General features: G+C 41.2%; 1 protein-coding gene across 1 annotated transcript; it reads right to left on the bottom strand.

Annotated features, from left to right (window-relative positions):
• Nucleotides 1-2,615: 2,615 nt before the first annotated feature.
• Nucleotides 2,616-3,832, bottom strand: LOC133018736 (protein shisa-like-2A). Its single transcript, XM_061085168.1, has 3 exons — nt 3,651-3,832; nt 2,988-3,124; nt 2,616-2,794 (listed from the first exon to the last, which is right to left on the bottom strand). The coding sequence occupies exons 1-3, from the start codon at nt 3,830-3,832 to the stop codon at nt 2,616-2,618; spliced, it is 498 nt and encodes a 165-aa protein (XP_060941151.1).
• Nucleotides 3,833-14,069: the final 10,237 nt, after the last annotated feature.

Below are 14,069 nucleotides of genomic sequence, written 5' to 3'. Positions count from 1 at the left end.
AATCTGATTTCCTGCAGACAAGATTACACTTCCTGAAAACCTCTTCATCTCCATCTGTTTGTTTGTTCCCTCAGACATATGGAGATTTGAATGGCACCTGAACGTACTCTCAAACAATATCTGTGTCTCTCCATCCCAGGGGACGGTTTGTTTGGGGGTTAACCCTTTACAGATTGTAAAGCCCATTGAGACAGATTTGTGATTTGTCTTATTGGGTTCCACAAATGACTTGATTTTAGTCATAATTTCGGTACATCTTTTGAGCGGTTTCATCATTAAGACTTTTCTTGCAGTTAATCTATTATCTTTTTCATTTAGTCGGTATTCTCTTACTCAGGCTGCACAATGTTTGCACAGAAGTGTCATCACATGTCACCTACTTTAAACAATAGATCATTGTGTATCTTTAGTATCACCATTCAGGCACATCTGCTTCACTCAATCCCATCAGCAGTAACTGTAGCAACCAAGGTAGCACTAACCATACCAGATGTTTTCCAGAGCGTCACATGGAAGACGTCACAGCCATGACAAGCAGACTTTCTTTCATTGTCCTCTGGGACAGAAGAAAGCGAGATATATTATATGATACCTGGGTTGAAATACTCTCTTTTCAAAAAACAGCTTCAGATTAGAGGAGGCATTTGCAATAGTTAGTCTATAAACATGAAGGGACGTTGTGTGGAATATAAAATGAAGGCTCAGTCTTGGGTTCCTCTGTGAAATGTGGTACAGCTGGAGACTCTGGTCCTGACATTTACAGAAATAGAAAACAACAACATCCCTCCAAACATTTGACAGACATAACAATTTTTTTGGTTGTTTTGTAATATTTTATACGTAACTTGTACACACACTTGTGAACATATTCTTAGATGAGGCCCTTTATGTTGTTCTTTAAGGTTTTCATCACATTTTTCAAGCACATTTAACACACTGCTGAAATAGGAATACAACATTAAAATCAATAAATTTTCTTTTTAACAAATGCGTGAAAAAAGTGAAATTCAATTGCAAGTTCTTCAGTAGATACAGATCACAGAGTTCGTGGGGACACAGAAACGCAGCTTTCTTATTCTTTTTCTCTGTACGTTATGTAATATTATACTGACATTTCTGACACTCAGTGTTTTGATATGAAGATACAAAATATCCACCAGAATGTATATGCATTACTATGCTATCAATTCTGCAGCAGCCATGTAGAAGCTGGTTTGTGATGTTTCTTTTTTCAAGGATATGCAGGAACACTGCTCGAATCTCTTTTCAGTGCGCTGGACCACAGTGTCACACACGTCTTAGATGTTGGGCTTTTAACCGTATGGACATTTTCAGTGTCTTCCAAGACTGCAAATTTAACACAGCAACAGTGGCCCCACAAGACCAATTATGAGCCGCAATTGCTCACCAGTTCACTGTTAACTCCCTCTTCAGTCACAATGGTTCCTGTAGCTTATTTATATATTCATAGTTCTGGCTTTTTCTTGTTAAAAACTTTAATAAAGAAGAAAAATAAAGTTCTCCCGAGTCAGACCGTGACAGTTCCCCGAATGTGAAGCCGAAGCACCTCGACAGCGGATGACTGACTCACGATTGGTCGCACGCGTCCATTGCTGCCATGGCTCCATCCACCGATCACTACTCCACAGACTCTGGCTCCAAATGTGCAAGATGGCAGCGTTTGTATCCAGGGGTATTCAAGCCTCATCGACCATCTTGATATACAGTGTGTCACAACAGTCCATGGTTCAGACAGAAAACTTGTTAGCTCAGTAACTTTTGTTCAGCAACAATAGACCATTTTCACTGCAAATATTTTGACATGAAATCACATTAATTAAAGTTGTGCTCTATTTAGATAAAGCCTTTAAGCTACGATAGTCTTCTCAGTTTTGTTGTGTGCTAATTAAAGGGGAAGTAGTTCTCCAGCACAATCATCAGCCAGTGTCAGAGTCAGATAGGCCCGACCATTCACCCCAGCCGCCGCACTTATTACATGGAGGTTTACAAGTTTTTCAATTTCAATCATGGGAACCAACAAATGATTGTGATGAGGAGGTTTTCCTCACACTGTTGATCCTCTTCACAAATCCCTGGGTCCCTGAGCAGAATGAGTGCAACAAAAGAGGGTGTTGTTGTCCAGGCTCAGCTCTTGATCTTTGTTTATCCCCCCCATCTTCCCCGGACGCACATGGGAGCTGTCCGTCCTGATTGCAAGCCGGAGTACAAGTCTCACCCCTCCACATTTGTTGCCCTTGCATGTGCTTTTATCATTGGACAAGTCCATCTTTGGCTTTAAAGAAGCCAATTATATTCATTCTCCTCCAAGAAGATGCAGGATGATTATTTTCCATTCATAAGCGGACAGCGGAAACACCTTGGCCACGAGAAGGATAGAAATTCAGTGTCTGATAGTATTGACGCCAGGCATGAGAGTTCAGAGCCTTCCTAGCGTGTAATTGTGTCGTTCTCAGCAATCAATAGTGATTATTTTTATAGTCTAAGATAATATTTTCTTCGCTCAAGCACTACAATCACCCAGGGTCACAGTCCTTCCCTGGCCGCAAAAAGGGCTTCCACATTAAACGGCTCTCTTGACCTCTGGCCTGCTGGTCCTACGATGGACTCTCCACCTTCACACTGGTGACGGTGGCTGTGAAGCATCTCTGAAACAGGCGCTCAGGGTCCGGCGGCTGGTTGTCACAGTCCAGCTTCCTGGTGAAGTGTTTCCTGAATCCCTGCGGACCAGAGGCACGGGTCGCTCTCGAATGGCTGGACCCCTCGCTGGCATCTCCTTTGAAAAGCAAACGGACCATTGCATAAAATTCAAAGTTGTAAAATCACTTACATCATGGACGATAAAGAAAAAATGGTATTTAAATCCTGAAAATGCTGCTAGTTGCAAAGATTGCTCTGTACTGAGGACTTTCCGGAGGTCCTCGTGCAGCTTTAATTGTGACCTTGAGAAAGTCTAGGCTCACACTTACCTGGTACCCTGAGGGGTAGGCCGTTGTCAAGACGACTGGGTTTAGAGGCGATGAAGAGGTAGCAGAGGACACACACCGTGATGAGAAAGGCAAGGAGGACCACCGCTGCAATGGACAGACCAACCAGCGCTCCGATACTGAGAGGAGAGGAGAGGAGAGGAGAGGAGAGGAGAGGAGAGGAGAGGAGAGGAGAGGAGAGGAGAGGAGAGGAGAGGAGAGGAGAGGTTTAAACTGTTTTCTTGGTAAATAAAAGAATACAAAAAGACAAAAGATCAAATGTAGACAGATGTTTTCCTCTTCACACATGCACACACACGTATAAACTAAATGAGGGGATCAGCACTTAAGACTGGAGTAGTGGAGGTAATAAGGTTTCTTAATGATTTTGGGCCAGTGCTGGATCTCAGGGGAATATCTGTGAGTCAGGGCTTGAGTAAGGTTTTTAATTGCTAGACCCAAGAAGACAAAAAGTAAAGAAACAGCTGCAATTTCAGGAAAATTATTAAACTTTCAACTTGTCTCCTGATTGGTTGATCAGAGGAGAATGTGTTACCACTGCAGCATCTCCCGTGAAGTGAGAAAATGAGTAAAACAAAAAAGAATAACAATTAAAGAGGAAACGAGAAACGAGAAACTTTGTTATCCAAAGTAAATGTCTCTTACCTCAGCCACCACATGTATCCGTACTCATACGGAAAGAAACTGTTGGGATCATCGCAGCAGTATTTAACATCATTGAAGCCGCAGCAGAAGACAGCGGCAGCGGAGCTTCCAGGTTTGGGGCAAGAGAAGCTGTCCACCAACGCACCGTCAGTGCTGTGGTAACTGCTGCAGTCAGCGCTCATGGTTCCACACTCAGAGAGATAGAGAGAAAACCCAAAACACCCGGGTCCGTGGACTGAGGCGGAGAACAGGTCACACCATCATAACATCCTCAGAGAGAAGTGCGCTTCCACCCGCGTGTCTCAACATCCGCTGCGTGAATGAGCCGCACCGCGGAGGGACGGAGGAGGAAAACTTTCAGTCTGGATCTCTCTCTCTCTCTCCCTCCACCTCCATTATATATATGTCCATATGTATGTTTATATAAAAAGGTATACCTATACATATATCTCCCTCTGTCTCTTTATATCCACATGTATGTATATATGTATAGGTTTTTACAAATATATATATATATATATATATATGGAGACATGCAGAGGGAGAGAGGGAGGGATATACACATATTAGGCAGTTACATATAAACGTATTTATTGATGGGTGTGGTTGTGTGTGTGTGTGTGTGTGTGTGTGTGTAAATCCATATATATATATATATATATATATATATATATATATGACTATAAACATATGGTAATTACCAATGTACATATACATACACAAATACATCATCATTTGATTAAGGAGAAGCAGTTCCAGTCAGCACAAGGAAGATTAGTGTGATATGAATTTAGTATGATGTTTATTTACAGTCCTTTCAGCCCAGTCTGTGTTTTTTTTATGACCCGGAGGACCCCCCACTGTGATAATGAAGGTGGACCATGATTTACTTTCTCAGTTTATCTTATTCCTGTGGGCGGAATGCAGAAAAGGCTCGTGTGCAGTCCTTGTCTAGAACATTATGATGAAAGCAGAGACGAGCTGTGATGAGAATTTGATTCATGTGACTTGATCCTTCCCAGTGCTGCGGTGCAGGTACACGCAGGTGCATCCATTTATCTTTCAGCAAGCACTGAAAACTAATAGCTCTATTAATGTAGCCCTTATTCCACCCCATTTAAAAAAATCAAATAAATAAAAAGGCCTGTGACTAGGATGTTGAGTCTTAACTTGTCATGTTGTGCTGTTTATAATCAAATCTTGATTATGTGGATGCCTCAAACAACTTGTACGGATAGTATCATAAGACGTAATGCAGCGAAAGCATTCATACTCACAGTACACCCACTCAGGTGTTTATGTTTTTTCTCTTCTCAGGATTGTGTGGGTCTTTGATTGACGTTTTCCCACCTTGCTACATCCTTAAACATTAATTATAATATGTGAGGTACCAATTCCTCAGTGCATAAGATTATCCCCTACATTGTAGTGTACATTTCCCATGAAGGATCAAAAAGGTTGTTCTTATCACACCGATGCATGTTCATGTCCTCAATAATAACTTATTTGATATCATAACCAGAGTTCAGTCAGACAACTCACATTCAAATGTTTATTTCAACAGTAGAAAATGTTAGTGTTTGTCGCTAGGCTCCAACTTTATCACTCCACCAGATATGAGTACACATACGTGATGGGAGTGATGAGCAAATGTTTATTACCTACAGGTAAATGCCGGGGAAGTGGAGGGGATAACGCAACTGGCAGCAATGCTGACGCGGCAGCGGGGGCAAGCAAAGAGCGAAATGTTTTCATCTTACATAGAACGACTATTAGGGAGGGTGTGTACTATAGATAATTGTGGAGAGTGGGTCATGTCACATGTGGCATGTCACATCGACCCATTCACCGCCCTGTAGTTGATGCCTTCACAAACCATCGCAGTTTCCGACCACTTATATTTTTCTTTCTAGACACATTTGAGACTGTGAGATGTCACTGTGACATTTGACCATTGAAGTCTAATCAGTAAATCCAAGTCCAATTGAACATTTGCACCAAATTTGAAGAAACCTTTCTCTATTGAAAATGCGTCCTGATAAATCACACACTGTTTGAACTCTAAGCTGTTTGTGAGGCAAGCTGATAGATGGAAGTTAACAGGAGGATGAACACAGAAGCTCTTTCCATGAAAGTCCAAATAATTCAGATTTATCAATTGAACAGGTCCCTTTTTGAGTTATAATTCATGAGTGGTTTGCCCTTCCTCGTCCATCATTGAGCCAGGTTGTGAACACACACACACACACACACACACACACACACACACACACACACACACACACACACACACACACACACACACACACACACACACACACACACACACACACACACACACACACACACACACACACACACACACACACACACACACACACACACACACACACACACACACACACACACACACACACACACACACACACACACACACACACACACACACACACCTAACAATGTGAAAACAAGCCACACTGCTAAGACTGTGTTGCATCTACGTTCTGAAGTTCTTCAGAGATCGAGAAAGAGCTGTTTTCACAATCTGGAATCCTGCTGCTCTTTTCTATTTACACCTCATATGAAATTATATCTATCATCAAGTTAGTCACCATCATTCTTCATTAATTACCCTGTCCCCATAAGGTTTAAACATCAGTCATCAGTCAGCGAAAAATGTTCTCTGTTAAGACAGTGACAGTAAATAACTATGGTGAAACATTTTCGTAGTCAATGTTATTTCTTTTTGTTTATGCATACATAAAAAATATGCTTAAAATCTTTATTTAATAACTCCAAGTCACAAATAAGACAAGCTGCATCTTTATCAGAATCATGCTTATACGTTAGTGAAAATACAACTTCCTGTTTGGTAATGCCTTTGTTCTGTGTTGCATTTGTTCAAAATTTAAAAAAAGACAGATGTGGTCTGAGGGAAATGCAATAATGCATTTATCACTCAAAAATAGAAATTTGAACAATATAAAAATGTTTATACAAAATTTAGAAAATAAACTTACTCAAATACATAAGAAAATATCATCAATCATTTAGGCTAAATATGATCAATCAAGTCTTATATACAGTATGTATGTATTGATGTGAGACAAGCCTAAAACACATTGTCTCCGGCCACTTTCGAGGAATTAAAATGGGTTGAAACATTATTATTGACTGACTCTTGATGTCAGGGTGCGCTAAATGGCAAACAAAACCCAATAGCGCGACACTTGAGCAGTTTAGGAGTAGCCAGAGTTCAGGTTTAATGGACAAGCAGTGGTCAAAACCAGGCAGACAGTCAACAAGGGCAAACAAACACAATAGTGAGCAGGCAAAAAGGGAATCCAGGGTCCAAGGAGGCAGGTCAGAACCGGAATCAGGCAGAGCAGAGAAACAAGAAATACTACTAGATAGCTAGGAATACACTCTAGTCTAGACAATCTGGCACAGAACACAGGAAATGGGCGAGTATATATACTGAGTGACTGATTGACTGATGGAAAGCAGGTGAGTCTGGGGGTGGGGCAGGCCAGGGTAATTTCTGCATAGTGGGAGGAAGTGGAAACATTTCTTCCATCTTTATTTACAGACTATGTTTTACATATAGTGAGGGCAACATATGAAAATCTGGGAAGTAAATCCTTACCAAGAAATTTCTTCACAATTGTGTTAAGGAAGGTATGTAATATCATGTCTTAAAATGTTGAAATTCAACTCCCGTGGGAAACCTCCTAAAAAATTGCTCAAAGTTGGGGTACCTGTAACCGATTTTTGAAAAATCAAAAATGTTAAATTTGGCTTTAAGTAACTTGTGAGGGGTCAAACTAGGGTTTTTTCATGATCCTGAGTTGATTGCAAGCATTAGTTTTTCACCAAAACCACTCCTTAGTGCAAAAACAGCCACCCCCACTTTTCCCACTCACTGCATTTTCAGCCATTATTCACGAATAAAGGGTTCCAAACCCCCCGCCTCCCCAAAAACAATAAAAAATAAAAATAACCCAGTTTACACCATGAAAAATTCTATCTTTTTTCTATTTTGTCTAAAGCAGAGGTCTTCAACAGGGGGTCCGCGACCCCTAGGGGGTCCGCGTAGGTACTGCAGGGGGGTCGCGAAATCTTTGGTTGATTAGACAATTTTTTAAAAAATTTATATATATATTTTTTTTTTCACGAATTTAAATGTCTTTCAATACACATTAACATGCATCCAACATACTGTGAGGCTGATTTGACCCTCTGCCTAACAACCTCCATCCATCCAAGATTAGGTAAGTTGTTTGCTACCCATCAGGGTCCGACATCTCACTAATGTGGGAGTATGTGTGCCATGCACAGATAGCTTGAGGATTCACTGTCTCTTCTACATGTATGTTAAAAATAAAAACATGAATCTGTGAATTACTTTATTAGCTCAGTGTTGTATGCAAGATGTACAGTGGGAACGGAAAGTATTCAGACCCCTTTAAATATTTCACTCTGTGTCATTGCAGCAATTTGCAAAAATCAAAAAAGTTAATTTCATTTCTCATTAATGTACACTCAGCACCCCATCTTTACTGAAAAAAAAAAAAACAGAAAAGTAGAAATTTTTGCAAATTTATTAAAAAAGAAAAACTGAAATATCACATGGTCATAAGTATTCAGACCCTTTGCTGTGACACTCATATTTAACTCACATGCTGTCCATTTCTTCTGGTCCACCTTGAGATGGTTCTACTCCTTCATTGGAGTCCAGCTGTGTTTAATTAAACTGATTGGACTTAATTAGGAAAGGCACACACCTGTCTATATAAGACCTTACAGCTCACAGTGCATGTCAGAGCAAATGAGAATCATGAGGTCGAAGGAACTGCCCAAGGAGCTCAGAGACAGAATTGTGGCAAGGCACAGATCTGGCCAAGGATACAAAATAATTTCTGCAGCACTCAAGGTTCCTAAGAGCACAGTGGCCTCCATAATCCTTAAATGGTAGAAGTTTGGGACGACCAGAACACTTCCTTGGCATGGCTGTCCAGCCAAACTGAGCAATCGTGGGAGAAGAGCCTTGGTGAGAGAGGTAAAGAAGAACCCAAATATCACCTTGGCTGAGCTCCAGAGAAGCAGTAGGGAGATGGGAGAAAGTTCCACGAAGTCAACTATCACTGCAGCCCTCCACCAGTCGGGGCTTTATGGCAGAGTGGCCCGACGGAAGCCTCTCCTCAGTGCAAGACATATGAAAGCCTGCATAGAGTTTACCAAAAAACACATGAAGGACTCCCAGACTATGAGAAATAAGATTCTCTGGTCTGATGAGACCAAGATTGAACTTGTTGGCGTTAATTCTAAGCGGTATGTGTGGAGAAAACCAGGCACTGCTCATCACCTGCCCAATACAATCCCAACAGTGAAACACGGTGATGGCAGCATCATGCTATGGGGGTGTTTTTCAGCTGCAGGGACAGGACGACTGGTTGCAATTGAAGGAAAGATGAATGCGGCCAAGTACAGAGATATCCTGGAAGAAAACCTCTTCCAGAGTGCTCTGGACCTCAGACTGGGCCGAAGGTTCACCTTCCAACAAGGCAATGACCCTAAGCACACAGCTAAAATAACAAAGGAGTGGCTTCGGAACAACTCTGTGACCATTCTTGACCTAATCCCTGACCTAAACCCAATTGAGCATCTCTGGAGAGACCTGAAAATGGCTGTCCACCAACGTTCACCATCCAACCTGACGGAACTGGAGAGGATCTGCAAGGAAAAATGGCAGAGGATCCCCAAATCCAGGTGTGAAAAACTTGTTGCATCATTCCCAACCCTAACCCTAACCCAATGAAACAGAGTGAAAAATGTAAAGGGGTCTGAATACTTTCCGTACCCACTGTATGTTTATAAATGGCAGTGGCATGGCCACCCTGTACCTTGCACATGTTAAAATTAAAAACATGAATATATGTTCCCGTGTATTAATTGAATAGCTTAGTATTGAATGCACAATATCAGGGTAGTTATTTTTATACATGGCACTAGGCCCAATGTAATATAAAACACAATTTTATATAATATATATAGTAGGGGGTCCGTGCTCCATCTGTTTGGGGGTCCTTGGCCTGAAAAACGTTAAAGACCCCTGGTCTAAAGCAATAGCCTTATGGAAAGGTAATAATTGCCAGGGCAGCATTAGTTTTTCACCAAAACTGCTCCCTTGTGGAAAAACAGACATTTGAATTTTTAAAAGTAGCGCTATTCATTTATTTCAGTATCTTGCAGAGTGCTGTGCAGCTGCACCCTCTGTTGGAGACAGGGTTAGGGTTAGGTTAGGGTGAGGGTTAAAACTTTTAAAGGTTTCCTTGTAAGCAGGCAAAGTTTAGAGTTGCTTCATGAGTTGACAGTACAGCCGTGCCCCCTTGGCGTATTTGTGATGCCCCGCAGCTGCAAAGATGTCTAGCATCCTGGTGCCCATTGTGGTCTGCAAGCCACTGCAAGAAGTGAAGATTCTTCCATTCACTAACAGAAAACAGACTGGAATAAAAACCATCACATTTCTTCCCATCACTGAGGTCTCCTCCTTTGTAACACAAGACCAGCCACTCCTCACTCCGGGCGATACACTCTGGGCAGCAGGGTGGGTGATCAAAGCACAGGATCCTGATTTCTCACAGTCCAACTGGAATGGCTGGATGAAACGTATCCATGCAGATGATGCCAAGCAGAGCACGCTGATCGACTTCCTCCCAGTCATCGAAGGTGACCCTAATGACCACAACACCATCTTCACCGCTCTCAAAGAGTGCATGCGGCTCTCTGAAGACAAAGTCACTATAGTGACGTTCAATCTCCTAATCTGGCTCAAAGCTGTGGACATCATAAACCAGGCAAATCTACCTATCATTCCACGGTTGGGTGGATTTCACCTGCTAAAGTCCTAACTTGGATCCTTGGGTAATATCATGGAGGATTCTGGATCTATACTAGAGCTGATCCAGCTGATCTATCCAGGGAGTACGACAGCCAACCACATCCTGGATGGAGGATGTTTTGACAAGGCAATCCGTGCTCACCTCCTAATTGATGCAGCCATCTATCAGCACATCATGAAACATGCCTTCACTGAGGAGGAGCTTGGTGAAATGAGGACCTTGATGGAGAAGGTAGCCGATGGGAAAATGGGAGCCAGACACACAGATCCAGTTGTTATAGTGTTTGAACGGAGGTTTGAAGAAATCTTCAAAAGACTTGCCAAAGGAGGAAGAACGCCTGCACTCTGGGTGCAGTACCACTACATGGTAGATGTCATCAAGATCTTCATCAGAACTGAATGGCTTGCAGACCAAAATGGGCACCTGTCCTGCATTGTCACCAGGATGCTAGACATCTTTGCAGCTGCGGGGCATCACCAATACGCCAAGGGGGCACGGCTGTACTGTCAACTCATGAAGCAACTCCAAACTTTGCCTGCTTACAAGGAAACCCTCTAAAAGTTTTAACCCTAATCCTAACCTAACCCTGTCTCCAACAGAGGGTGCAGCTGCACAGCACTCTCTCCGTGCATATATACAAACCTGGGACTGGATCCTTCTTAAGAGCATGTCTTTGGACCCTAGTGACTACGGGTGGACACTAGATGTTCAGGGATATGAGCCAGTTCCAACACTAGACCCCATGGCTCCTGAGGAGCTTCTTCAGTTCACAGTCTGCAATTGCAATGGAGATTGCAGCGACCGCCGGTGCAGCTGCAAAAAGAATGATGTCAAGTGTATCTCGGCATGTGGAGTTTGCAAAGGCATTATGTGCAAGAATTGTGCTCATGATGATGTTCAGTTTGGAGAGAACTCAGACATTGACACATGAAGCGTGTGGCAGAGTGGATCAGTATTATGCAAGATACTGAAATAAACGAATAACGCTACTTTTCAAATTCAAATGTCTGTTTTTCCACTAAGGAGCAGTTTTGGTGAAAAACTAATGCTGCCCTGACAATTATTACCTTTCCATGAGGCTATTGCTTTAGACAAATAGAAAAAAGATAGATTTTTTCCTGGTGTTAACTGGGTTATTTATATTTTTTATTGTTTTTGGGGAGGCGGGGGGGTTTGGAACCCTTTATTCGTGAATAATGGCTGAAAATGCAGTGAGTGGGAAAAGTGGAGGTGGCTGTTTTTGCACTAAGGAGTGGTTTTGGTGAAAAACGAATGCTTGCAATCAACTCAGAATCATGAAAAACTCTAGTTTGACCCCTCACAAGTTACTTAAAGCCAAATTTAACATTTTCGATTTTTCAAAAATCGGTTACAGGTACCCCAACTTTGAGCAATTTTTTAGGAGGTTTCCCACGGGAGTTGAATTTCAACATTTTAAGACATGATATTACACACCTTCCCAAACACAATTGTGAAGAAATTTCTTGGTAAGGATTTACTTCCCAGATTGGTCAAATATCTGCTAAAATGCCCTTACTAATAGTAAGCATGAGAGGTTATAGTGAGTGACTGAACAGTGGTGATTTCCAACACACACAGAGTTGTATGATCTCCCATAATTCCTAGCACTTGTAAATCTATAGAGTTGAGTGGCTTTTAAGTGTAAGCTGCTTAGACCGTGGCTTCAAATGATGGAGGAGCCCCAGACTCCAGACTCTAGACAAACTGACAGGACACAACAGTGATAGTATTACCCATGCTGCTTTTATTTTAAAGGAAGCAGATGTCTGAAGCCTCACATCATCTATAGTGTCTCATTAAAGGTAATTTGACAACATTAAACCTACGATCACAAAACATCTTTAGCTGTCAGATGATGTAAATGGGACCAATTTGTAGCCATCAATCTGCTGCCGATGTGACATGAATGTGAGGTTACACATCCACACCCACTCACAAAGGCCATGTGACAGAAATAATAGTTTTCATTCGTTTTTTCAAATTATATATCCTCTCATGGTCTGAAATATTCATCTCTCTCCTGTTAAACCCGAATATAATGATGTAATGGAGTAGTCTTCATCACTCCGCTTGGTACATAGAGTTTCAACTTGAAATCAAAAACAGGTTTAGCCTTCTAGATTTACTGGGACCTCTGTGTGTGCAGGGCCTCTAAATTACTAAATTATAATTATAATAATATAATATAATAATAAGCCAAAGATCTCAGAATCTCCTACCAACCACCCAAAAAATACAAGAAAAAACGGAAAAGGCGAGGTCAAAACCGAACCATGGATCTGTTGGATCAATACACTCCTATTCTGGACAGATATAAAAGCTCAGTTTGGTTGAAATAGTGAGTTAACATTGATACAAATAATCTGACAGTTGACCTTATTCTGAATAAGAAATGATTCAAATTATAGTGTTAACATGAATTTCAAATAGAATGTTCCATTCATATTCTTTACATGTTACAGAGCATATTATGAGATTTTTTTTGAGATTCACAGATTATGATTCAAGTCAACATTACCTCCAGTGCATCATTCTTCCAACCTTTTGAAGATCTCATCATCGCGATGTTTGATGCCATCCCAAAACGAAATGACGTCAACTTCCATTAAAACACGGAGCATACAGTATCTACCATTTCTCCCTCACCTCCCAAGAATCAGGTGTGTAGCACCAGTGATCTTGTTTATGCTCAAACTCATGGCTTGTGAAAATGGACGCTATAATGTGATTAGGCCGTACGTGTGTCTACATAATGTGACTGAGGTCGGAATGCTCCACGTGTCTTAATTTGATTATCGGTTATGAAAAAGTAATTTAAAAGCTAATCCCTTTAATCATATTTACTCCTCTGTACAGCGCAGCTTTATACATTAAGATCTGACTGTCGTATATTTTTATTGAATGAAGAGATGACTCTCACTGTAAATAAACAGTTCTGTCAAATCCCTGTAGCTACATAAGCTAGATCACGCTTCGCGGCTGAAATGTAGAATTCATAAATGTAACCCAGATCTCCTGGGCCTGAGTTCGTAAACACAAAAAAATGAATAAGATCTCAGAAGAATATTTGAAACTAATCTTATCTTTTGTTTAAATTCCTCTAATTAATATTGAAGACCACCACAACTGTATTTTAAACGTCAAAACCTTCACAGCTGTTTATTTACAATATAAAACAAATGAAATTGCTGTGAGCTCCTCTCTCAGGAAGTAAAATATTTACAAAACAAAATAAATGCACAACAGTTATATGAAAGGTAACTGAAATAATAAACTGTAGACTCAGTTGCAGGCCTGTAGTGATGCTCGGGTGCGGTGAGGCCTGAAAACTGTTATGGCCACTTCACTCAGCCAAGAGCAGAAAATAAAAGCACGTGCATTGTCATATCAGTTCAATACTCACAGGTCCAAACGAGGAGCAATAGGGCAATGTCACAGATAGGGGTGATGATGGCAGTCACAATCCAAAATATAGGCAGCATACACAGCAATGAAA

This window comes from Limanda limanda, chromosome 13 (genome assembly GCF_963576545.1).
Source record: "Limanda limanda chromosome 13, fLimLim1.1, whole genome shotgun sequence".
NCBI lineage: Eukaryota > Metazoa > Chordata > Actinopteri > Pleuronectiformes > Pleuronectidae > Limanda > Limanda limanda.
This window is presented reverse-complemented; position numbering and strand designations above follow the sequence as displayed.